The sequence below is a fragment of the Manis pentadactyla genome, chromosome 3, assembly GCF_030020395.1.
Source record: "Manis pentadactyla isolate mManPen7 chromosome 3, mManPen7.hap1, whole genome shotgun sequence".
In the NCBI taxonomy this organism is placed as follows: Eukaryota; Metazoa; Chordata; class Mammalia; order Pholidota; family Manidae; genus Manis; species Manis pentadactyla.
Window position 1 is genome coordinate 204,040,291 of NC_080021.1, and position 26,957 is coordinate 204,067,247.

The 26,957-nt window shown below is 41.6% G+C and overlaps 1 protein-coding gene across 1 annotated transcript in view; it reads left to right on the forward strand.

Moving 5' to 3' along the window:
- Nucleotides 1–26,957, forward strand: part of PAPPA (pappalysin 1) — a 230,765-nt gene that overhangs the window by 75,744 nt on the left and 128,064 nt on the right. Inside the window, exons 7-8 of the mRNA XM_036915515.2 lie at nucleotides 1,882–2,380; nucleotides 26,617–26,745. Of these exons, the coding sequence (XP_036771410.1) occupies nucleotides 1,882–2,380; nucleotides 26,617–26,745 (628 nt within the window). The remainder of the gene's footprint in view (nucleotides 1–1,881; nucleotides 2,381–26,616; nucleotides 26,746–26,957) is intronic.

Sequence of the window (26,957 nt, forward strand, 5' to 3'; positions counted from 1 at the left end):
CACTCGCCATAACACAGCAGGCTGTGATAGGCCATGGCACTTCAACCACATTTTTTAAAACTCATATTAAAAAGATAGAAGATTCTTCACTTCACAGATCATTTATTGAGTGTCCACTGTGTTCAGTGGCTTTGGATCAGCCACTGTATTAAGCAAAGGCTCTATGGCAGTGAGTAAAACTGAGAGATAAAAATGGTAACTCTTCTTATAGGGTTTTGGTGACAATCGTATGAATAAATGAACGGCTAAGGAATTTGCTTCACATATACTAAAATGCTACCAACAATAAAGCTTAGGGAAGGGACAAGTGATACATGTGCACCAATGACTCACAAAGTCTGGAGAATCAGGAACTTACTAGGTTGCAGGGTCAACAGGAGGAAAGCCTTCAGCCTAAGTAGAAGTCTTATTTATGCCTTTGACTTAAGTTATTGGTCACTTCTAGCCACCATTTGCTCCACGTAATGAGTGAACCCAGCCAAGGAGAGGCAGAGGGAATCTTGTAGTTATATCCACCTTTTCCTGTTCTGATGTGTTATAGATAAAAAGTCTTGTGAATTTTCCCTGTCCTCCACCCCCTTTCTTCTCCTTTTCACTTCTCTCCTGCACCTCCACCAGTTGTCTTCTCTCTTCTCCTTGGCTGGGCAGAGGCACCGATATGGGCGGCATTTGCAGCCTTCCCTGGAAGAGCTTTTCCACCCAAAATGGCTTTCATATTGTCATGATTGCCGTGATCCTGTAGCATTACCACAAAGCCTTTTCAGACAAAGATTGCTTTAGAAAACTCCAGCATCTCCACTGTCTACCAACCACTGATACTAAGGGAAAAAAATAAAAAAATAGAATGTGGCTAACAGGACAACTTGAGATGCTACACTCTACCCTCACTGGCTGATCTGTATCTCTTGCTAGACTCCCTTAAACAAGTGAGAGCCAATCCCTATACTGAGTCCTGATTATACTTTTCTCAGCAGTGCAAAGGAGAGCTCTCTGAGGGGCTAGGACCAATGATCTCAGCAGAGAAAACTTCAGAAGTCGCTGCAGGCTGAGATCAGTGGGGATGAGGCATCATCTCCCTTGGGAAAGCATAGAAGAATCCCTCCGTCCTCCTGCTCCTCACCCAGCCCTCCCCCTCCTGAGTCATACTGGACAGAGCCCAGGAGAAGCTCAGTGGTATGGAATGACCTCATGTGGAGAAGGGGAGGAGAAGAGATAAGATGGCTCCAGGGCAGCCTTCCAGCTGTCACTCATGGTTCTAGACAGTTTCCTCCCAGAACCCTCGTTCCAAGGGGTCAATGCCGTCCTCTGTGCCGGAGGTTTCTGGCCCTTCTCTCTTTCCATGCAGGTCGTACCAAAGGCAACATCACAGAATCTAGTTTATTTTAGTGGTCCCTGCATCCAGTAGAGAAAACAAAGGGTACAGATTTCAGAATGAGACAAAACTGGGTTCAAAATGCTGTGAGACTTTGGTCAGTTAGCTCTGCATTTCTGGACTCTTGTTGCTTCGCCTCTGAAATGAGTCCTTGAATTACATACGTTCAGGAGACATATGGTTGTTTGGCAAAGGTGTGTCCCTTCTTTCTTTCCATCCGAGGAAGCAAAACCTACAAGTGGGAGATAAAGAAGGAAAATTTGGGCAGCGACTCAATAGTAAGATGATATAGTTTTGAGCAAATGTCTGGTGATTCATCCAAGATCTATATTGCAGAGGTGGAGACAAGCTGGGTGTTGTGTACACATCAGACGAAGACACTGAGAATGTTCTCTCTCTTTTTCTCCTGTAAGGTCTAGTCAGGTCAGTCTCTCCTGGGGTCTGCAGGCAACTCCAGGGGCCAGACTGCAGGTCTTCCCAGAACTCATATCCTCGTCTCTTCTCCGTAGGTCATCCAGATGTTGAGCAGCCCTGTAAGTCCAGTGTCCACACCTGGAGCCCAAATTCAGCTGTCAACCCACACACAGTCCCTCCAGCCTGTCCTGAGCCACAAGGCTGCTACCTAGAACTGGAATTCCGCTACCCCTTGGTCCCTGAGTCTTTGACCATCTGGGTGACCTTTGTCTCCACTGACTGGGACTCTAGTGGGGCTGTCAATGACATCAAACTGTTGACTGTCGGTGGGAAGAACATCTCTCTGGGCCCTCAGAATGTCTTCTGTGATGTCCCACTGACTATCAAACTCCGGGGTGTGGACGAGGATGTGTACGGTATCCAGATCTACACACTGGATGAGCACCTAGAGATTGATGCAGCCATGCTGACCTCCGTCGCAGATAGCCTGCTCTGCCTAGAGTGTGAGCCGCTGAAATACAAGGTGGTCCGCGACCCTCCTCTTCATGTGGATGTGGCCTCCATCCTACACTTCAATAGAAGATTCACGGACATGTAAGTGCACTCTCTGGACAAGGAGATGAATAAGTGGGTGGTTTGTAAGGAAGGGTCAGAGAGGTCTGGACTGGAAGGGTCATCACAGCCAGACTCACTTCTAGGGATCTGTAATTTGCATTAGGTGTAGAATTGTCTTAACAAGGAGAGTTGATATAGTGGGAAGGCTTGGTTTGGTGATAGCTTGAATGGGCAACACTAAGCCTCCTGATCTCTCTGCAACTTAGTTTTCCCAAAAGTAAAATGAAAGAAGTTGGATGAGATTAGCATGGAGTCATTTATTACTAATGAAAGTGGAAGAACTGAAGTTTGCTAACGTTCTGCTTTTCTTATATTGAGGAAGATTCGCGCTTTGTGATGGTTTCCTTGGTGAGTGAGCAGGGGGTGAAGTTAGAGCGGGTTGTCTGGGAGGTGGACACGTGGCTGGTTATTTGCATGAGAATGTTGCTGGAAGGTGAACATAGTTGATCAGGACCTTACTTTGTTTTCTTTTCTGATGTGAAAGAGAGGTTCAGATCCACTTGATCCTTACAAGCCTTTGGTCTTCATGATTGTTTTTGGACACTCACTGCTTTTATGTGAGAGAGTGCTTAGCCTTAATATTCATTTCTCGAACTATCTCTCTATCACCTGTTCCTCAAACATCCTCAGTTTTTCTGTTTTATGAGAAAGGCCAACTTACAATGAAGTCATTCGTGCTTTTCCTGTATACGAGACAATGGACTAAGGTCTTTGCATCTTTTACACATTTCATCCTCTCCACAACCACATTCCTATTCATTTTACAAAGAAGGAAACTGCAGCTTGGGTATGGAAGTCACTTGTCCAAGATCACCTAGTTAGGAAGCAGTGACAACAGGATTGGAATTCCACCCTGACTCATAAGCCAGTGCACTTAATCAAAGTAGAGTTAAAGATGTGATTCCAACTTCTACTTTAATCTAACAAAGGAAGGAGCCTTAGCTGCCTAATTTGGGTACCAAGAGTCCATGACGACAATCACATACATTTGTTGAACATCTACTGTGTGCAAGGGACTTCAGTAGGGAACACTTGAGTATTGGAAAGAGCAATAGCAGGAGTCAAACACCTCCCTTCTGGCCATAGCCAGTCCACTTATTAATGTCAATAAATCAGTCAATCTCTTTTCAATCTCCTCTTCTGCATGATGAAAATGTTGAAGTGAGTGATTTCTGGGGGTCTTTTGTGGCACTTTCTTTGGTTCTAAGATGCTATAAAACAAAATCTGTGCTCTGTCTACTTGAAAATATGTACTAAAGCAATCATTAATAGAAACCAAGTTCTGGAGACACTTTTAATCTTTTTAAGAGACAGAACCACTTCCAAACACTTTATCAGCACTTCCTTTTACATGCCAGCAGTTAACGTGCACATCACAAGAGAACTGTTGCCCGTTCATTGACTCAGAGATGAAGAACATCTGCTTAAGGACTCAGAAGGAGCACTTGGTTTGTGTTTGAGAAGACAGTTTAAATTTAGGGGATCATCTTGCCTTGAAAACATTCTATAACCCCATCTCTTCCATCTCCTTACTTGTCTAGAGTGGTAAAGTTCTATAAATATGCCTCCACTGAACACTTCTTTGTAGAGGAGAAGTAAGAGATGCCTTTAAAAACCTCAGCTTAAGCACAGCTTTCATTTTTTGCTTCTGTGAGAGCTGACATGGGTTGGTAAGTATAGAATGGTGGAAATTGAACTGAAGAAGTACAACAACCCTGAGCTCTATTCTCAGCTAAGTCACTGCCTTATGATCTTAGATTATTTGGAGTTCAGAACTTGAAATTTCCAAGAGACAAAGGAATTGAAAGGGTAGGTTAACTTGGAGGGATGTTTTATGATCTTAGATCAGACACTCACCGTTTCGGGTCTTCAGAGACCTGAAATCTACAAGGAGGAGGTTGTACTAGATTAGTGGTTCACAAAGTCAGGTACACATAACAGAACTTGGGGCTTTTTAAAAATCACCTACATCCACATCCTTTCTCCTTCCTCAGCAGCCTCCACCCCCCACCCCATTCCAGGTATTTATTTCACTGGTAAGGAGGATAAAGCCTAACCATCAACACTTTCAAAATCTCACTGGCGGACTACAACGTGCTGCCAAGTTGAAGAACTACTGCAGTAAATCAGTCAGGTCCTCAAAGTGTGGCCCCACTCTAGCAGCAGCACGGTCTGAGGGCTTGGGCCGGGTCTTTAGGTCCCAGCCGAGACAACTGAATCAGAAACCGGATTTCAGAGCCTTTCCAGATGACTCGGTTGTTGGTTAAAGTTAAATGACCACAGCTCCAAATTCTCTCTCAGGCCCAGGAATCCCCAAGGTCTCCTTCACTCACACACTATTCATTCAATTCACAAATATGTATTGAGAATATTCTAGGATCCAGAGTCTGTACTGGGAGCTGGAGATCCCAGGGATGACTCAGACCCTGTCCCTCTCCTGTGGACTCTTACACTTCAGTGCTGAAGACCTTAACAACTTGGAAAAAATGCCACCTGCACGCCAAGTTGCTTCCCAAGCTCCTACTCTCCAGGTCCACACTCACAGGAACCATTGGTTCTTGCATTCACTCAACAAAAGTTTCTCTATCCCCACTACATTTCAGACACAAGGGCTAGACTGGGGCCTTTGTTGGCCTTCCTCTTTGTCTTTCATGAACCCCAAGGAATTTATCGGAGACCTGGGCTGCGCTGGGCTACACTTCCTGACCTGAATGAGATTCTGAGAAAAAGCAAAACACCCCTCCAAGTTAGCCTACCCTTTCAATTCCTTTATCTCTTGGTAATTCAAGTTCTGAACTCCAACACAAATACCTCTTTGGCCTGTATGTGTGTGTGTGTGTGTATTTTGCTGCTTTCACATTTTTTCCATATCAAATAAATTGGCTCTTATACAAGTTCTATATAAAGACTGTTTTGGAGAAAAAGAGGAGAGAGAAAAAAAATGCTTTCTTTTTTCTCCCATGCTTCAACCCATTACATGATTCCCTTTGACCTTTGTCTTCATTTTTTTTCTATCAACAAAAATATTTATTCTTTCTGTTATCTATGCTGGAGATAGTTCCCCAAGGTATGACATTGATAAGGGAGAGGCTTCTGGGTTTACCCCATTGGATGCTTCTAGGAGACTGATTAGTTTTGGCTAGCACAAGGAGGAAATGTGGAATGTCTCCCTTTTGTGGAAACCCCTCTGCTGAAAGACAGCTGATACTAACAAAGGAAAAGGGACCAGCACCCACTGTGCTACTCACTGGCCACGTGACGTTAAGACACCCTGCATCATTGTTTGGGCTTCAGGTTCCCCGTCTGTGAAATGAGAGGCACCCTGTTAAGCTCTCCTCTGTAGGTAGATGCTGTTCTTAGGTGACAGGTGACTCATTTACTTTTTTGTAATAAAAGGGACTCAGAAGAGATTGTCCCTGAGAATTAGTACCCAGTGTGGACCTCACTGATCTGGATACCCCGATGAAATGTATAGTGTGTCGACAATAATAATAACAACAACCCTTTACTGAATATTCCCTCTGCTTAAAGTGTCTAACATATATTTACGAGGTAGGTGAAGCGCAGAGAAAAAGCTGAAACTTCAAGAAGTGACTTGTCAGACCTCATACAGCTGGTCATGGCAGAGCCAGATCGAAAGCCCAGTTCTGATCCCAAATTCAGCCTCTCAACCACAATACCACATACCTCCTGCTGTGGTCATTGCAAAGGCAGAATTTTAAAATTCAGATGAGCACCTATGCTGGCTCAAATTCGAGTTACACCAAGTACAAGATAGGATTACAACCCACAGGCCATTAGCCCCTCAGTCGGTTCCTGATACCCATTTGAGTCCAGCAACACAAGTTACACAGCCAAGTCTTTATGCCTCTAGCTGGAAAGAAAGAACAGGGAAGTTTCTGTTATCTTAACTTGACTATCAAGTGCTTCTGCACTGGGCACCATGCTCCTTGGGTCTGTATGGAATCTTCAGATTTCTCTAATAAGTTAAGACTCTGTGCAAAACCAAGCCTTTTTTTGTTTTTGTTTTTGTTTTTGTTTTGGCTTAGAGAAAGTGAGGCATAAGGCAAACCAGGAGCAATGGCTACAAGTCCACTCTCATGATTTATCTCTTCATCTGTCCATGCATCTATCATCATTTCATTCAGCAACTGTGTCTATGAGGTACTGTGTACTGTGTCAGGAGAGGGAACTATGTGGTGCACGCCAGGCATGGCGCCTGCCCTCATGGTGCTTGCACTCTATAGAAAGAGAGATGGGCCACAGCATCACCGCAGTTTAGTAATGCCCTGATGGAAGACACAGAGTCAGAGTCAGGGGCTTCAAACTTGGAAGAACTGAGGTGTAATTAAGGAATGTGAACTTCCTGAGACTGGGTTTCTTTTGCCTGTTCATCTCTGGGTGCATTCCAAGGGCCAAGAACAATTCCAGGTCAGTGTAGACACTCAGTAGGTATTGCTGAATGGCCCTTGAATGGGAAGGAGTTTAGCAGGTGAAGAGAAATGCAGAAACTGCAATTTGGTAAGTACCTACTCTATGTCAAGCACTTACTAGGGGCTTTACTTAGGTAGCCTCATTTGATTTAACTTGCACAACCCCACAGAGTGGATGGTCTTAACTCCACGTTTCAGATGAGGATCTGGAACTCAAGAGTTCACACAGCTATCAAGCGGCAGAGCTGGGTTTCGTATGTAACTCTGTCAACTCTGAAGCAAGCACTCTTAGTCATTCATCTTCTAGTTGAACAAGGATGTTTGTGTTGCTTGATATTTTTGTGCCGCTCTCTTCTTAGGATATTTGAGAGCTAGAAATATTTTTATAAGTCATCTTTCCCAACTGGCTGATTTGTGTATCCCAATTAATAAATCTATTAATTCTTCTCCAATATTTAGAGCTGTTTAAGGTGCCAACACAATAGCTATTGTATTTTACCTTGTAGGCATTTCAATGTAATTGTTGGGGGAAATAAATAAACATAAGGAAAGGATATATTCATATGATCTAGGGCGAAGTTCTTGTGAATATGAGTCCAAATTTTACAAATCAGATCCCAAATCCCTTCCTTGAGACTCCACATGCTCAGAACTCCCATCAGTTCATTCATTCAGCAAATATTTGTTGACTCCCACCATGAACCCAAGTACTTTCTAGGCACTAGGGATGCAGTAGTGAACAGAGCAGAAAAAGCCCTTGCTCTCATTAACTCCTACAATGTAATTGGGAGAGACAAACCAGAATCAATTGCATATTTTAGTTGGGTAAGGTTTAGTGGTTTTGTATAGGTGGTCAGGGAGAGGCTCTCTGATGAGGTGACATTTGAATAGACCAGAAATGTCTCCTGGGGACTCATAATGAAGGCTAGCTCAACTGCCATCACTGAGATCCTAGCCTATTTGGAACATGGATGTCTTATAACATGATCTTTCATCCTTGTCTTCTATTTAATGGGGCTTGTATTTCTTTCTCTCATCTGGTTCAGATTCTCAATACAAAATGTAGCAGTTTTATGTGTAACAGAATGAGGGCTCCATGAGTGCTTGTTGAATGAATGAGTGAAGAATTAGTCAGTAGTAACACAGTGTGAAACCTCAAAGAATACTGGTCTCTTGCTTCCAGATCTTAGCCATAACGTCGACATGTGATGCCATCTTCAAGCTCAGAGAATTGGGAAATTTGAGATCAAATCGGGGTTGGCTGAAGACACAGGTGGCTCCTCAAGCAGAGTCACCACTGCTTTCTTTTTTTCCTTTGGGCTATTTCTTTCCCTGGCTCTTTTTGTATGTCGCCCAGTCATTCATTCTTTGTTCTTATATATGTTCATTTGTTAATTCATTCATCAACCAAATAGTGAAAATCTAATATAATCATGCTCAGTAATACTTGTTTCACTTAACAGTATTTACTAAGTATCTGTTCTGTGCTACGTGCTGTGCTAGAACTAGGAATAGAGTCCCGACACACAATTTAAAGAGGGAGACAGGCAAGGAATTGGGTGATTACTCTGCAACCTGAGAAGTGCTGTGGCTTGAGGAGTGCACAGGGGGCTGTGGGAAGACACAGAGAGGAAGTTAAGGCAGGTTTCTTAGAAGAAGGGATGTCCAAGCCAAGACCTGAGGATGAATGAGAGTTGATCATTGAAAAGGTTTACCACAGTTCAGGTGGTTGAAACCAAAGGATGCTCAGCAAACGTGAATGAATGAATGAATGAGCCAACATACTTCATGGCGTAAGTGCATGTTCAATCATGGATCAAATGTAGGGTTTTGAGGAGGGAATGTAATAATCTGGGCATCAGGAGTGAGAGCTATTTCTCCAAGCCCAGAACAAATACCTCTGTTCCTAGCCCAGGCTAGCAGGATACATAGTCAGCACAATCTTCCTCTATTTCTGGAAGCTGGGCATCATCCATTTACGACTCCCTCTTGTCTGTCTTGGGCCAAGTGCCTCTCAGAATGAAATATGGGTTCCGGGAATATGAGGGAAAGCAAAAATGTTGAGCAGAATCCTCGGGGGTCAGCAGCAGTCATGGACGGTGCTGCCTGTCTCCAAGTACCTTCATGATTTTGAAAGCATGAAGGGCTCCTGTTTGGCGCGACTACCACTGAAATCACTTACCTAAATGTCTGTGGATCAGTCTGAGGCACTACTGGACTTTAAAGTGAGTGGGCCGTTACCACATCTCTTCTACCCACATTAAATAAGACCTAGGGAGGTCAGATGAAGGGCCCAAGGCTCTGTGGATAAATTCACTCATTCAGTCATTCGCCAGCAAGTGCCAACTGCATGTCAGTCTCCATGATGGCACTGGAATCCTGAACCTGAGAAAATTGGATAGGAGGGCTAGACTGAAAAATTGCCCAGATAGAAATGTAATTACAACGGAAGATTATTGGTATGGGAGACTATAATAGAATATAATTCCCCTTTAAATTAAGGGTGAATCTATAGAAGACAAGACTGGAGAGGTAATCAGGGGCCAGATTATGAAAGGATTGTGGCCCATGTTATGGAGTTTGGATTTATTCTTAGTAGAGAACTAAGCCAATCAGATTTGTGTTTTTATAAATTTGTTCTGGGTGCTTTGTCCAGAAAGGATTGAGGAAGAGTGAGAAAGTCCATTTAGGGGTTATTACTAAAGTCCAAACCAGAGGTGATGACTATTTGCATAGAGAAGTGGATGAGCTGGAAGCTGGTTTAAAGGCAGAATCAGTAGCTCTTGGTCATCTGATGGATGCAGGGGTTTGAAGAAGGAACTGTCCAGTGACTCCCAAGTTTCTGGTCTGAGAATTTGGAATGAGGGAAATGTTATTTCCTGAAATGGAGGAATAGGTTTTAATTTAGTGTTTTATTAGAGGGTGGGGTCCATCAAGAGTTCCTTTGGAAAACGATGAGTTAGTGCAACCAGGTTGCAATGGATGTCCTAAGACCTACTTTGGTCTTTTGCTGTTCCCCCTAGGGGTAGGTAGGTTGGATTGGACTTAGCTTTATAGATCCAATTCCTGATTTGTAAGAAAACAAATAAATGAATAGGCAAGAGAAGGAAAATAACAGCCGTCAGAGTAATTACAGATGTGAGAGGACTGGAGGAATTTATCTCACACTGGGCATTGGCAAGAAGAGTGGACAAAATACACTCAGTCTGCACTCAGAGATGCTAAGAATCCTTAGGGCAGATCTTAGTGGGCTTATGTTGCGTCTGTTAAGACAGAAACCTCAGACATTACTTTAGTGATGCTGAATTTGGAAATAGGAGATCTGATTCCCAGGCCAGCACATGACTGCCTCGCTGTGTGACCTTGACCAGGTCACTTTAATGGCTTGAGCCCCAGGTTCTTCCCCTGGAAAAAGTGGGTGATGATTCCTGGCCACACAGTCTCACAAGGGATGTCCTGAGAAACTAATGAGATAATGCGCTTGCAAGAACACAATGCAATCTGGGGAACTATAAAGATTGACACGTTCATGATTCTTTCTATTGTTTGGTTTTCATTAGGTTTGTTCTTGGCCAGGGCAGGCCGGAGAGTATGTGTGAAAGGCGAAGACACAAACATGCACAGCCACACACATGAAACAGTTTCCTGTGAAACTGTAACTGTTGCTATGTTCAGTGTCAGATTAGAAGAAAGAAAAATAAATTGCCCATTAATCTCAGTGTCTGAGCTAAAGAAAAAAGGGAAAGAAAGTGCTTGTCCTGGGATCAGGAGACCTAGATTATACAGTACTGACCTCCTGATACTCTGCTGTGACCCCTGTCTGTGACTCCCCATCTGTGGGCCCAAGCCCTTCATATATAAAGCAAAGGCACCAGCAGATGACCCTGAAGGACATTTCCAGCTCTGACATTCCATTCAGACCATCCTGCGCAGAGCTCTCACCTGCCCAGGGTTGTTTAATTCTATAAAGGAGCAAGTTGCATGTCACACTGGCAATAACTCTGGACTGTGAGCATGGAGACTAGCTCTAAAGAAAGCCTTCCAGGCATACGGGGACTCTCAGATTTCTCCTTGGCATACTTCCTGTCTCTTAGGGCTTCCCAAGCTCTCCCTCCGGGACAACTTCAAAATGTATAGCTGTGTTTTTCCTGTTCAGTGGTATTCCGCCTTGATGATGAGATACTGGAGATGGGGACAAGGTAGTATTCGTCACTTTATCCTCAGCTTCTTGTGCTAGGCCAGGCATCAAGTGGATGGTCAATCAGTGTAGGTAAATAAATGCATGCCTGCATGCCTGCATGAATAAATAAGTAAGCCCTGTGGCAGATGAGTAAGTAGTCAGAAATTCATGATAATAAGTGATATCTGGTTTAATGGAGGTCTCTCTTCTAACTTTTAAGGTGGACTAGTTACCAGGGAATCGAAAGGACAAAAAAACCAGCCTTCTAGCATGACCCCTTCTCCTCTCGGGGCATCTGTCTCCTTATCCTTCAAGTGATGGGATTGGGCTCGGTGACGTAGGTCTGTCTTCCATTCATTCAGCAGGCATTTCTTTAGCACCGTCTTTGTGATAGGCCTGGAGATCAATAAACCAGACAGTAAGGGAGGCCTAGCCCTCTAGGAGCTTCATCTAATTAATGTAAGAAGTGGACAAATAAACAAATGGCAACGAAACAGTGAGAAAGGTATTACGATTAAAAAAAAAAAAGAGAAAAACCACGGGCTAAGAGTTCCTCGCTCAGCTTTAAAGAGTGAGTGGGAACCTTTGGGGAAAGTCGGCATCTGATGAGGCCAGGGTCTTCAGCCAGGGGAGGGAGTGCGACTGCTTGCTTGTGGTAGCTGAGAGGCAAAATCAGAGGAGGAGCGTTTGAGCAAAGAGTCCAAAGAGGTTGAGCGCAGGTCTGTAATGATGGTTCTAGAGTTCCATGCTGTAGGTCTAGATTTCATCTGGAGGGTGGTAGAGAGCCACTGAGTGACTTCAGGTAAGAGGTGATCGAATTAGATTTGATTTTAGGACATTTGGCAATGTGTGGCTGTCTCAGTAGCTGTAGGGACGGAGGCTCAGATCATGAATGGTAACGGCAGTAAGACAGTGTTGCCAAAACCGAAGGAGGAGATGATGGTGCTAGACTAGGGTAGTCAAGGTGAAGATGGAGAGAACTGGCTGGGGCTAAGTAATCCTAAAAGGATGGACGATTTTGACTGATCAGAAGGAGGAGGCAGGTGAGTAGGTTATGGGAGATGCTTATGTCACTGGCGTGATGGAAACAGACTGTGGAGTAGAGGCATGCTTGGATTCGGAGGAGGAGGAGCCCCAAAGCCCGTTGCAGTTGCCAGCTATGAGTCAGTGACAAACATACAGCCATAGCTGACTTTGAACCATGCCCTTTCTTTCCCATGTAGAGATGCGGGAACAACTGAGGTCAGCTTGTGCATGTGCACGTGTGTGCGCGCAAATGACTGTGAGTGTTGGGGGTGGGCAGGCAGGACCCTTAAGACCACCTGTTTTCATCAACCACTGATTCTCAAAGTGTAGCCCAATGTTCTGAAAAGGACCCCCAGGGGGTGCCTTGGGGTTAATCTTCCATGGCACTAATACCTATAACGTTACAAGGCATGGGCTTTGTTTTCTACCCAGAATTAATCATTCACTCATGGACTTTAATGTAAGCCAGACACCGCCTCACTGTGCCTCATGCAAAGCAGTGCCAGCCCCCTTCCCTTCTGATGTCGGCTGTTGTCCGAGTAGGAAGTAGTTTTGTGCCCCAGCTTCAATATACGATGAGCCAAAGATTGGAAACTTCCATCCAAGGATGTTAGTCAAAAATACCAGGAAGAGTTGACTCTGCCGTTAATTTTCTATATGACTTGGGACAATTATTCCCTCTCTAGGCTCGAATATCCTTCCCACAATGAGAGACGTGAAGTGATAGCTGAGCCCTTCAGCTATGTTTCTACATTTTTGGCTTTCTTTCTTGAGCTAAGCTCCTTGTATACAAACTCAGTTTCCAAAATGTTCAAGTGGAGAGAATTCTGAGGTGCTCAAACCTCCTACTGTCTAGGAATGAGACTCAGAATCTCTCGAGACCTGGAAGGAGCCCTGAAGTACTGACACTCTACAGATGAGAGGATTGAGCCCAGAAAGGAGGCCGCTTCCTCTCTGGCTGGCAGTACAACGGACAGAACCTAGGGCTCCTGATTCCCAGTCCAGGTGCTCATTCCCCCACATGACACAGTGCTGAAGTCTGGCCAAACCTTGGGACTCAAATCTGAGCTCAGCTCTCTCTGATCACAGGGAAGTCTCCGTTGGGTGCTCGGAGGGAAATCATAGAGAGCTGACATCAGTAACGTCATGGCAGCTGGGGCTGGTGAGGGGGGTGGTATAGGAAATGAGAGAACGCATTTGGCCAGGCTCAGGGTCCACGTGACCCTCCAAGAGCCCTCATTTCAAAACAAACTCAACCTTTTAGGTTCAAGTTCTCCCTCTCGTCAGAAACGTGACTTCCTGCTTCTAAGAAGCAAGGCTTACGAAAGGCTTAGACGACTCCGTAGACATCAAATAGCTCTTACAAAATAGCGTTTTGATGAGTTAAGTGTAAATGAATCAGAAACATAAGGATTACATTTTCCCCAAGTGCACATGGGTTTCAAAATTTGAGGGGAAATTCAGTTTGCTAACTGCACGCCGGCTTTCTCCGAACCCAAAGCATTCATGGGGTGGGTGGGGGGGAGAGAAGAAAGAGAAGCCCAGCCCCCAAATGGTTTTAGATGTGGTGCCAAATTCGAAAATGCCGTTGGGCTTGCCCTCTGCCAGTAATAAAACTGCTGGCCACCCAGAGAGGCCACAGGGAGGAGAAAGGAGATTGCTTTCCCCACTGGCCCCTGGTCCTCAACAACTGTGTTCAGTTAGTGCCGCTCAATCACCAGCTGTCACTGGGTCCGTCCGCTCGACTTGCTGGCCCCAGCTTGGCCTCGATTTTCACACTGTGCCGCATGCCTTGTTTACCTCCAACTATATCTGGTGTTTTGGCTCCCAGAGGCCTTGGCGACCAGTCATCTTGTCACAAGCCCCTGCTCTGTAATCAAGAGGCCTGTCCGTCACCAGCAGGGGTGTTTGGGGAAGCTGTCACACATCGCCTTTGGTTGCATTTAGGAAAAAACAAGAGTCCCTTGTAGGTCTTTTCCTCTCTCCTGTCTTTAATTCTATCCAGGTGTGGTGTTTCCCCAAAGATGGTAAATGTCTTCCCTTCACGTTGCAGCCTGACACAAACAACCAGTTAAATCTCAGGACTGCTGTTAACCTTATCCCAGGATTGGAAGCTCGGGGTCTTTTATGATTTCCACATTGTCCCTCCATTCTTTCCTTTTGTATTTTATTTCATTGCACCAAGAAAGTAGAAAATCATTTCAATTGGTGGCAAAAGATGATTTAAAACAAAATAACAAAGGCCTTGGCTGAAAACTGTTAGTTTTATTAAATTTGCTACTGTGTTTTAAATTGGTACCAGGGCAAATCTTTGGACAATTATATCAAAGGCTGCTGGAGTTAATCAGTCGCATGTATAGAGTTTGCTCCTTACCCAGCCGTATGCGGCGTGAGGGCAGCATTGTCAGTATGGAAAGAATGAGTTTGCACTGCCTCTGTGAGAGGGTCTGTTTGCCCGGTGGCTTCTCAGATCCCAGTCATCTCATTTTTTGTTCATTTAATCCAAACCAAGGGCTGGCACTCACAGTGGTCACCAGCAGGAATAAACAGACAGCTTTTGCAAGACAAAGTCCACTTTTCCAAACAAAGAGTCTTTCTTGGCAACGGGATCTCGGTATCACAGCTTTGTTTGAATATAAGGGCACATGAAGTGGCAAGTGCTGTAGTCTACTGAGTGCCAGATCTGGAAGGCGGGGAGATGGGAATGGAGACGGAGCCCCTGCTGTCAAAGGACGTTGGGTGCTGGTTCAGCATCTTGGCTAATGTTCAGGCACCAAAGTTCTGACTTCTACAGCTGCAGGTGGGGAGGAGGCTTAGGAAGTAATTGTGTCCAGTTCCCTGCTTTCGTAACAGTGACCCAGCAACTTACCTCAGAGCCTTCTGTCATCCAGTGTACTCTAACTGATCATTCTAGAAAAACTGCAGCACTTCCCTTGGCTTACCCTGAGCTTCTGTGGAAGTGAACCATTTGTTATGTAAAAAGGTCTACCCGTGTCCTGGTTTTTGCTCTTCCTCCTTCTCAGAACACTATACTCATCATTTATGTCCTTTGACATTTTCCTCATGTACACTGTCTCAAACTATTAATTCATTCAAAAGGTACTGTTGAAAAACTGTTCTGGGCCAGGTGCTATGGGAGGCTTAGAGATAGAACAATCAAAGGCTAACTTGTTCTCTGACCTTGAAGGGCTAAACACCTGGGAAGACAGGCATTCAGCATCCGATTGCAACAAAGTGTGCTAAGTTTATACTAAGGTATGAGATGCTGTATCAACCTAATCAAGGTGTCAGAAGTCTCCCTAAGCCTTTCTCATCCTTCCAAACAGTTTGGTTCTCCTCTCTATTGGTATTATTCAAATTCTACCTTGTATTACAAGGTTTCTGTACTTGACCTACCCTCCCTATGCCCTTTGAGCTGTTTGAGACCTGTGGTGGTACCTTCTTCATCTGTGGGATGATTCATATCAGAAAGTCTATATGTGGAAAAAGTCTACATATTTTTATTTGAACTGCACAAGGAAAATGAGACCACATTGCCTAACTGTTAACACAAAGTATTTAAAAGCTCTTACAATTTTTTTAAAAAGTTGCACAAGGAAAATGAGGACCAGAGAGGAGAATTAATTCATCCAAAATCACAACTGAAGTAATGGAAGGACCATGGTCTCTTTGCCTGCCGTGGTCCCACTGGCCCCCATAGTGATGTTGAAGGGCCTTTCAAGTCATTCCTTTTTAAGGGCATATGATGCTCTGTATCCCAAATCATTAATGACCACCCCCTCCCCAAAAAAGTAAGACTAAAGTAGCTCTTGGCCTAGAACAAAAGTGTCCTCTTAATAATTTAGGGCGATACCCAGATACAATTTGAATTAAGGAGTATATCATTATCACATGTAGGAAAAACTGAGTTTATGTAACCTTAATGCATGAGTGTTACAAAATAAATTCTTTGGAGCCGAGTACACACAAGCTCATTCAGTGAGGAAGGGTATTTGATTGTTAAGTTTTAGTTCTTTATAAGCAAAACAGAATATGACAATGTGTGGCATAGAGCCAAACTTCGTAGGCACCCAGTTGAGTTTTCATCATCCATCCCATGGAAATATTTGATCTCTCTACCAACAGGCACTCCCATTCCTCCTTTCCCCCAAACCAGTATCTACACTGCTACCAAAATGGTCTTCCACAGAACAAATACGGTATGTCGTTTGCCAAGAAAGCAGCTCTCTCTGCCTCCTCCTGACGTGGCTGCCTCTCGCGTTCCTCCAGCCAAGCTAGTACACCTCCTTTGGGAAGTCTTCTCAGACCCTTTCCCGCTCAGTGGGTCAGATAGCTCTCCTCCGTGCTCCCACGGCTCCCACACATTTAAGCTGTGTTAAAGGCGTCCATTTGAATGTCTTTTCTTCCCGACAATCCTATGAGCATCCTAAAGGCAGGACTGTCATTAATTGATCTTTGAATCCCAGAAATCTAGGAGAACCTGCCTGAGATGATTCAGTGAATGCTTTTGATGAATAAATGATGAACAAATGAAATGCTAGAAATATGTTTATCCAAAATTTGAAAACGTGGTCAAAGCCGTACATGTAGCCTAAAGCTGACTAGCTGGATTTACTTCTCTGTGTTCTTTTTTTTTTTTTTTTCCATGAACACTGAAAGTGTTCATGAAAAAGTGATCTTATATTCATAGAAAATTGTATGGGCATATACTTATATATAAACAGATACATGATGGGAAGCTGACAAGAATGTTCTTGGTAGCTGCCTCAAGGTGATGCAATTTGATGTAATTTTAGTTTATTTTTCATTATGGGTGGTCTTTATGGTTGGAAAAAATGAAGCAATTGTGATAATATACTATCACTCATCATTTTTAAGAAAGTCAGCTCTCCCCCTAAGATATGTTAGAGCAGAAGGTATTTTCATCTCCAGCTTCACGTAAGAAACACAATATAATTTAGTGTCGGTTGCAGCTTCATTAAAGATTTTAGGGCCATAAAGAAGACTTTGCCTTACCTTCAGGTAGTTTGAGTGTTCTGCTTTGGGTTGGGCATTGATGCCCACCTGTGTGTGCTTGTCCAAGGAGTCAGTTCAACGTCATGGAAAGGTCAGAGGTTACAGGGTCAAACAGCATGGTTTAAATTCTGCTTTACATTTATTGTCTCCCTGACTTCGGGCAGATCTTTGAATTACACTGAACCTCAACTAAACAATGCAAATTATTTCTACCCTTCAGGTTTATGTTTGAAATAGTGTGTGGAAATGTGATGGACTAACCGATCCAAAAACACTCTAATACAAAACATGTATCTAGGCATTCTAGATAAAATATAACCAATATAACTGGTAGCAGCCTTTAAAATGCATGACTGATATCAGAAAAAAAAATGTTTTCAGGGGCAAGAAGTAAAACAGAACTGAGAAATAGACAGGTAAGCCCTGAATCTAATGTCTTATTGATTTAGTTTGGATAAGGGAAAGCCATCAATTTGGACTACTAAGTGGATTGAATATTTTTGCTTATTCTCGGAGAAGAGATTTGACCTTGCAACTCTGCAGGGTGGGGAATTGTTACTAAAGCCTTCAAAATAAGGTTAGGACCATTGACAGTTTATATGCATAGTGAGAGACTATACTAGGGAAAAATATATTTGTAAATGTCCCATACCTCACAAAGACCTGAAGTTTGTGTTTGTCCTATTCAGAATGGTCTGGGAGTGCTGGAACTGAGAAAGTAACTGGATAGTTGGATGGATGGTTGGATGGATGGTTGGATGGATGGATGGATGGATGGATGGATGGATGGATGGATGGATGGATGGATGGATGGACAGACAGACAGGAAGATAGAAAGATAGGAAGAGATAGATAGATATTGTTAGATAGATAGATGGATAGATGGCTAGATAGATAGATAGTTAGTTCTAGGTTAATAATGTTCCAAGGGTACCTAGAAGTTGATGTAAAATCACTTGGGGGAAAAATATACATTTGATCCAGATGGCACATGATTCCCACAGATTAAAACTCAATAAGCATCAGCACACATGTCAAAATCTTAAAAGCACAATAAAAATAAACTGACATCATTGTTGGCCAACAATTAACATCAGGGTTTTTATTAACATTTGTTTTGATAACAAGTATTTATGTTAGTATTTTAAGGTAAACAAGAAAAATTAATTAGAAAATGTAATCTATAAAGATTAGATGGACTAAGAAAGGGAAAAGAGTAGAAATAAATACAACAAATTCAAATGAAGGCAAGGAAAGAGAAAAATAAAGAAAAAGAAATGACAAGTGGAAAGCACGAATAAAATGGGAGAAATAAATCTGATATAACAGTCATTATATTAAGTTTACTATTAAGATGGAGATTCTCAGGTTGAAGTTAACTAAAGACACATTTACTGAACAGTTGGGTAATGAAATGGAAAATATTTACCAAGCAAATACTAGTCAAAACAAATTAGTATTATTATCAGACAAAAGAAACATTAGGCAATAAGTATTACTAAAATAAAAAGGTTACCATATAATGATAAAAGGATATTATATAATTTTGAGCTTGAATATACCAAATAACATGACCTGAAAATATATAAATCAAATATGACTCTTACCTAAAAAGGTACTAAATCCATAATGATATTATGATATTTTAACACACCTTTCTCAGTAATTAATAGATCAAACAAACTAAAATGGATCAATAATCTAGAAGATTTTGAACACTATAAAAAAGTTTCATCTGATAAAAATATATAGAATCCTACGGCTAAATTAAAGTATAAATGTTTTCTTCTTTTAGAATATGTAGAACATTTAAACAGTATTTATTATACCTTAGGCCACAAAACAAATGTCAACAAATATCAAAGAATCAGTATCACACAGGATGCTATTTCTGTAAGCATAATAAATAAATAAATAAATAATTTGAGCAGGCAAATAAATAAATAAAAAAGACAAAACTTCTTGGTAAATGAAATGTATGACCAAGAAACAAAAATTTCTTATAAGATGTTAGCAGACAGAATTCAGCAATACATTAAAACCCACACACTCACAAAAACATGCACAAAGCTGGATTATCCCAGAATGAGAAGAGACTTCAGTGTTAAATCATCTATGAACGTAATTCACAAAACTAGCATATTAAATGATTTTTAAAAACAAGGTTGACTTACTAGATGCAGAATTTAAAAACTGATAAAATCAGATCCCTTTATGAGAAAAAAAACAAAACAAAAAAAGACAGAAGTACACTGGGAGTAGAAAGGGACAGCCTCACTCTACAAAAACATATGAACTAGAATACTAGGCATTATGCTTAATGGGAAAATATAAGAAGTATTTCTTCTGATCCCAGGGTCACACCAAGAATTCCCAGCAATAAGAATGCTTGGGATACGTAGAAGGTATCCAGACAAGAAATACAAATTTCCAGGACTGAAAAGGAGGAAACAAAATATCATTATCCTCATGTGTAAGATACTGCATAGAAAAAAGTAATGGGAATCAACAAATTGTTAAAATTAGTAGAGGAATCTATGACAATTTCTAAATAGAACATCAATAAAAAAACTCAGTTTCAAAACATGAGAATACAAACACATGTAGATATAACACATGTAGACACAAAACATGTAGATATACATGGATAAGTGTGTGTATATGTGTGGTAAGTAGGTGGATAAAAAGAGAGAGAAACCACCATTTACTATAGCACTGATATCTATAAAATGCTTAGTGTTAGGAATATATTCTTAATAAAAAGTCATCATAACTTTTATGAAGAAAGCTTTAAAACTTTACTGAAACCATAAAAGAAGACCTAAATAAATAAAAAGATAAGCCTGTGTATAAATGGGAGGATTCCATATCATAAAGATGTCTTTTCTCCTCAGATACATCTATAAATTCAATAAAGTTGGAGTCAAAATCTCAGTAGGCATTTTAAAAAAATGAAACTTAAAATTCACATGGAAAAGCAAAGGGGTCTTTTGGGGTCACAAACCAAAGTTTAGAACAGTCTTGAGGCACAAATCAAGACTTTTATAAAACTCTGGAAATTAAGACAGACTGCTGCTGATTAACTGTTAGAAAAAAAGAAAGTACAGTGCAACAAGGTAACACAGAAACACACTTACCTAAGTACTGAATGATACATGGCAAAGGCAGTGTTCCAATGTAGCAGTGAAAGGATTAACTGTTATACAGACAAATGGCTCATCCTATTTGGGAAGAAAACAATCCACACCACGTATCACTTTAAAAACATATTGTAGGTGATGGAAGCAATACAGGTAAAAATAAAAACATTAAAACTATTAAATGGAAATAGAGGGGAATATTTTATGTACAAAAGGTATATAAACATTCATGGGAGAGAGGAAAATGGGGTACAGTAACAGCACACAGATGGGTTGAGATCAAATATTATAAGCAGTATATTTTATTTCTTTTAAACCAAAAATAATAGATATGAAGAATATATGGCAAAGTGCTATAATATGACAAAGTTGGGTGGTTAAGTCTAAGGACTGTTACAGTGTTCTGTACACTTTTCTATATAACTGATGTATTTCCTAATTCTGACAAGAATAATAGCATGTATGAAGTCCCTTGGCACATCATCTCAGCTCAAAAAGTGGTTGTTTCCTTCTCTTCCCATTCTTGGCTGGATGCTGGTATGCCAAGTGCCCAGGCATTACCCTCTAACTTTTAGCTCAAGGAAAACTGGCCTGCTTGGGCTCCTCTTCCTGAGCCAGAGGCATCCTAGGTGTTGCCCCCACCGTGTCTTCCAGCTTAGACAATCTGGGTGGTAGATCGTGAAGTACACCCATTCTCAGTGCAGAATTTTACCTACTGAGGTAGCTTCTAGCCTCTAGAAAAGCTCATAACAGAAAGATGCAACACTACAGTTCTCCTTAAATCGGGACTATGGATTGCAGAGCTGATCACATTCTTACCAGATTCCCATTTCATAGATGCAGAAACGGATGGTCACAGAGAGAGAGAATGGCTTGTCGTAGTGTTTAAGAGAGTATGTGTGCTTTTCTTGACTTGTAGAACTTTCCAACTGGTCTTTGTATGTGGATTCTACCTGGTTCAAAACCAGACCTTTTAACTTCTGTTCTGCAGTATTTTCTGCAGTATTTCTGTAGTCTAACCACTTTCACATCCAGAAAGAGCTGTGTTGGAATGGAGCTAGGCAGACCTGGCTCATGCCTCTGCGCCATGACAAAAGCAATCTATGGGCTGTCACTTACCCTCCCTAGGTATTAGCATCATCATCTGAAAAGGGAGAGGATGCTAATTACTCAAGGAACTACTGTTCTAATTAAATGAGGTGATTCACAGGCAGTATCAAGCATAGTACTTGGCATATGATAAATAGGCAACAAATGGAATGACAGTTGCTATTATTTTGCAGAAGAGGGGTTTCAAAGAAGCAAAACACAGTTACACAGTCTATTTGGACAAAAAGAGTGTGATAAATGAGCGCTAAGATATGGAAACAATAGGAGATCAATAAGGAGAAATCAAGAGGCTCAGAGAAGGTTTCCTTGAAGAAGCAAAATGGGTATTTCCAAAGTACAATGAGGTTCTCTCACCCTCCTTTCTCCTATTGGACTTTCCTATTTCTCATTTTATCTTCACATCGGTATGGGACAAGAATCATATAAAAGGTAGAAAAACAGACCCAAATAAGTGAAGGGACTTGCCTACAGATTTCAGGGGGGTTTTAATTGAACTGTCATGATGCTAATGACACATCAACACTTTAAGAAATACGTGTTTTTCCCAAAAAGCTCAGTATAGGGTGTTTGGTCTCCATATACATATACATATACATATACATATACATATATATCTCAATATTCTTAATAAAATGATTTCATAATCTATAACTAAATTCAACTGTAAGATTATGCTTCACATTTGATGCACTTTACCATCAATATGACATTTCTGAGAAGAAATACTGAAAAATCATAGCAGTTAGAAATGCCAGTGTTTTTGTTGCTAATTGCCAGAAATGCAAACCTATAGCAGATATGTCATTTGAGACATTTGTGAAAGAATGATGTTAAATGTTGAAAATATTTTTTAAAAAGTCATATACAAAGGATGCACAAAACAACAACCCTTCAAAATTAGTCAAATAATCACTTCGTATTTAAACACTGCAAGGTAAAATTAGCCAGAAACCTGAAATTAATCTGAGATGCAATTTGAAGAATTGAAGATGAATTACTCATGGAGGTTAGCTTTTAAAAAAATTTATTTAAATGGCACTCAGAATTCTGTGAAGGAAATCAGAAGTGCTTTAACTCGTCGTGTTTCAGATGTAGTAGTAAGATTTTAGCTCCAGAGAGTGACTGGGAGGTTTCAGCTTTGTAGCATATGCTCCCTTCATTGCATTGTCGAGATTTTTGAACTGGGAGTGGCTTTGGATCTAAGAATATTCTGATGGTGTTAGTCAGACTGGAAAAGGAAGATACTTGATGCAGGAAGGTGAGCTAGAGGCTGCTTCAGCCATCAAGGTTGAGATGTTGTCGGCAGCAGAGATGCACAGAGACTGATGTGGAAGTTTTTGAATGGGAGAATCGACAGGGCTTAGGGTCCACTTGTATGTGGGAGGTGCAGGAGGGGAAGGAGTTCAAGTGACAGTGTAAGACTTTCCAGATGGGTTTAGGAGCAGCTGAAAAGAATAACTTGACATAAATGCCTTACTTTTAGACCAACCATGAAATAGGTCCTAACCTCCAGTAAAGCCTTCAGAAGCCACTGGCTTGTCCTTCTGAAACAATTCTATTCTAACTAGGTTCGTGAGAAAAAAAAAAAAAAAAAAAGCCCTCCCCTGGCATTATTTTTTACTTTAAGTTGGAGACAATGGAGTTTTATCAGAGGAATTCTTCAATGGAAAAACATAATCTTTTAAAGAGCAGTTCTACCCTGTTCCCCCATCCCTGCCTTTTTATGAAGGGGGTGGCTATCTTCATATCTGAAAACATAGGAAAACAACCCTCACTTCAAAGAGATGCTGTCAGGCTTGTGTGAATAATGATGCATGAGCCATGTGCACACAGCTGGAGGGAGGAGGGTCCATCACGTTTCTGTACCAATCTAGTGGATAGGAAGGAGGGCAGGAGGTGGTAGTTAGGAGAAGACAGATTCTGCTCCAGGGTAAAGACAAACCGAGGATCCAGAATTTTCAGAACCTGGAATAGCCACCTGGCAAGTGAGCAAGTTGCCATCACTGAGGGTGTTCTCGCCAAATGAGGTGGTAGGAAAGAGACTTTCCATCCAGACGTGGCACACAGGACAGATGGTGGCTCCATCTTCAAGGGTCTACCTAACCAACATGACATGCAGGGAACTGTCACTCCATCCCTTCCAGCAAAAAGAGCACAACATAACTCCAGTGAATAAGAATGTTGATAATTAAGCACTTATAGTAATAATGCATTAACATGTATTAACTATTCATCATAGGCTAGGCACATATGTGCACCATGCATGTTCCACACTCAATCTGTAGGAAAATGCTGTGAGGCCAGTTTTATGACTAATTTGAAATAGGCTCAGAGCAGCGGGACCACTGGCCTATGAGTTCTCAGCTAGTGAGTGATACAGGCAGGATGGAAACACATGGCCACTCTCCTCAAAATTGTGTTTATCCAGAAGGAGGAGAGAGAGGAGAGGAAGGGGGAGGAGGAAGAGGAAAACATTCACAAATATTAACAAAGCACCTTAAATATTATCAGCCATAAATCATTCAACAACACAAATGGAGGCCTCAGTGTAGAGAAGTCCTTTTCACACTCTGCTGCTTTTTCACAGAAGTGCTCCATTTGCTTCAGACAGTGACCACATGCCCCCAGCAGCCTGGGCTTCAGCCTGAAGAAAATTTCTTATTTTATTCCATAACAATGACCATAGTTGTTGAATAGAAAACATGCTTCCATATTTTAAAGCAAAATGAATGTACAGTAGAAAGCATGCTATCTTTATTTTGTGCCTTCATGTATCCCCTGGGAAAACAATAATAATCCAGTTTTAGAAGCAGCCCCAGAAAAAACAGATATATTCATTCATCTACAGGTGTACAAAATATCCAATAAACTAAAAAAAAAAAAAAAGGTAGGAAAAAGAAAGCCTATAATTATATCAACAAATGAGCATTCCAGAGGTTTACAAGGTACCAGTTATTCATACGTTCATACAAATAATATCTCAAGATTTTTATGTACTTCACCTACTTAGTTTCATTGACAGAACACAAACGGAATCCCTAGGGCCTACCCACAGTATGACCAGCTGCTGTAGCACTGCTGAAACAAACTGTCTGTCGGGTAATGAACCCAACATTTTCAGGAAGGCTGTGTTCGTCACCGGAGTCCCTCAGTGCTCAGAAACTCCAATTCCTCGTTCTGTTGAGAGTCAGGAGACATCGTCTGTCCAGTGCCCCTGCACCTGTTATCTTATTGGCCTTATCCAAATAGCCCCAGTCTTAGCAGCAGCTGAAACAACAGATGGGCAGGAGAACTTGAGATTTTTTGACATCATCCTTTTGTTTATGAAACACCCCCCCAACACTGGAATCTGATAGGAATTCTCTTATTACCATTTTGTGTTTTTTCCCATGGTACCTTTTTTTTTTTTTTTTTGAGAGGGCATCTCTCATATTTATTGATCAAATGGTTGTTAACAACAATAAAATTCTGTAGAGGGGACTCGATGCTCAATGCACAATCATTAATCCACCCCAAGCCTAATTCTCATCAGTCTCCAATCTTCTGAAGCATAATGAACAAGTTCTTACATGGTAAACATATTCTTACATAGTGAATAAGTTCTTACATGGTGAACAGTACAAGGGCAGTCATCACAGAAACTTTTGGTTTTGATCACGCATTATGAACTATAAACAATCAGGTCAAATATGAATATTCGTTTGATTTTTATACTTGATTTATATGTGAATCCCACATTTCTCCCTTATTATTATTATTATTATTATTATTATTATTTTTAATAAAATACTGAAGTGGTAGGTAGATGCAAGATAAAGGTAGAAAACATAGTTTAGTGTTGTAAGAGAGCAAATGTAGATGATCAGGTGTGAGCCTGTAGACTAAGTGTTAATCCAAGCTAGACAAGGGCAGTAAAACATCCACGGATGCAGAAGGTTTCTCTCAAAACAGGGGGGGTGAGGTTCTAAGCCTCACCTCTGTTGATCCCCAATTTCTCACCTGATGATCCCCCTGCGACTGTGCCTGTCTTAGGTTGTTCCTCCCTTGAGGAATCTTACCCGTCTCTGGCTAACCAGTCATCTTCCGGGGCCATACAGGGAAATGTAAAGTTGGTAAGTGAGAGAGAGGCAATATTGTTTGAAACCTTTTTTTTTGTTAGAAAGTAAATGATTGATGCTGAGGGAGAGGAAAAAGAGGAATAACATCTTCCTTTGAAAATGGTCAAAAAGGAAATGGGGTTGGTGAGTTTTGGTCATGTGGAATTGACATAAATATATCTGCATGTTGAAGGGTAATTGGCAGTAGCCAGGTTTGTTTAATAGCAGGATGAATTCAAGCAGAGCTGAGAGGGGTGAACTAAGGGGAGGGAGGCAATCAGGTGTACGGTTGAGGGTGAGGAAGTCAGAACAGGCTTTGCATTAGGAGGTCTTGAGAGCAGAGGAGAGATGCAGTCTAGGCAAATTGGAAATCTCGCAAGAACTAGTGCTTAGAATTGCAATTCTGGAACAAGGTCCCCCTTTGCAAGGGATGAGATTATTAAAACAGGCCTCAGCTAGGGATTAGAGAGGCAGAATTCAAGATATCATTTGATAGCATAAGATCATAAGCAAGTTTTTTTAACCTGTCAATGCCTCTGATTCACCATAGGTAAAATAAGCAGGGAAATACTAGTACACATGTGTTTGATTCTCAATGATTCTTATGTTTTGATTCTCAAATGAGAAAATACAAGGAAAGTGCTTAGCCCCAGGCCTAACATTCAGTTAACGGATGCTGCTATTATGATTTCAGTCAAGACAGAGGCATAAGAAGGAGCAAGTGGTGGGGAGGAGGAGAATCACTGGGTGCAGCATAAGGAAAGGGCTTGCTTGCATGTATTGGGGTTTCTGCTCAGGTCTTAAAGAGAGGAGAAAAGATCAGACAAGGTCCACAGAATCTTGTGTGGTTCTTTAACACCTCTGTGTGTGTGCTTACCCCATTTATTTTTCCCAGATGGCATTCTCCCAAACACCTTTACAGTGGACCACATACCATAATATTCTTATTCACCAAGGTTATTGTAAAGGTTAAATAAAAGATGGAAAAGAGCCTAGTCGTATTCACAGTCATCCATCAGTTGCTGCTGGTTATTACAGTTGTACATGTTAGTGTAGTCCACCATGTGTAGGAGAGTGCCCTAACCACAGAAGACGGTAATAATTATCTGATAACTGAATGTGCATGTGATTTCCAAAATAAGCAAGACTGAGAGAATGTTCTCAAGGGACACATTGTGTCTGCATGGGTAATAGTCTTATTTATGTTTTCCAGGGATCTGAACCTTGGCAGTGTATACCAGTACCGGGTCATCACCATTTCGGGAAGTGAAGAGAGTGAGCCATCGCCCGCTGCTGTGTACATCCATGGAAGTGGGTACTGTGGTGATGGCATTATCCAGAAGTGAGTAGATCTAACTAAGGCAAGGGGAGGGGCAATGCTAATTAGACCAAGAGATTGTGAGGGTGCTGAATAGAAGAGCTTAGGATACTCTTCAAGGTGTGTGAGCTGTGGGTTACCAGGGTTCCCCAGCAGGCTGTCAATTTGTCTGCAAGTCATTGGGTGGACTCAGAAGAAAAGCAGTGATTCTTTTTTGAGCCCATACATTTCTCAAG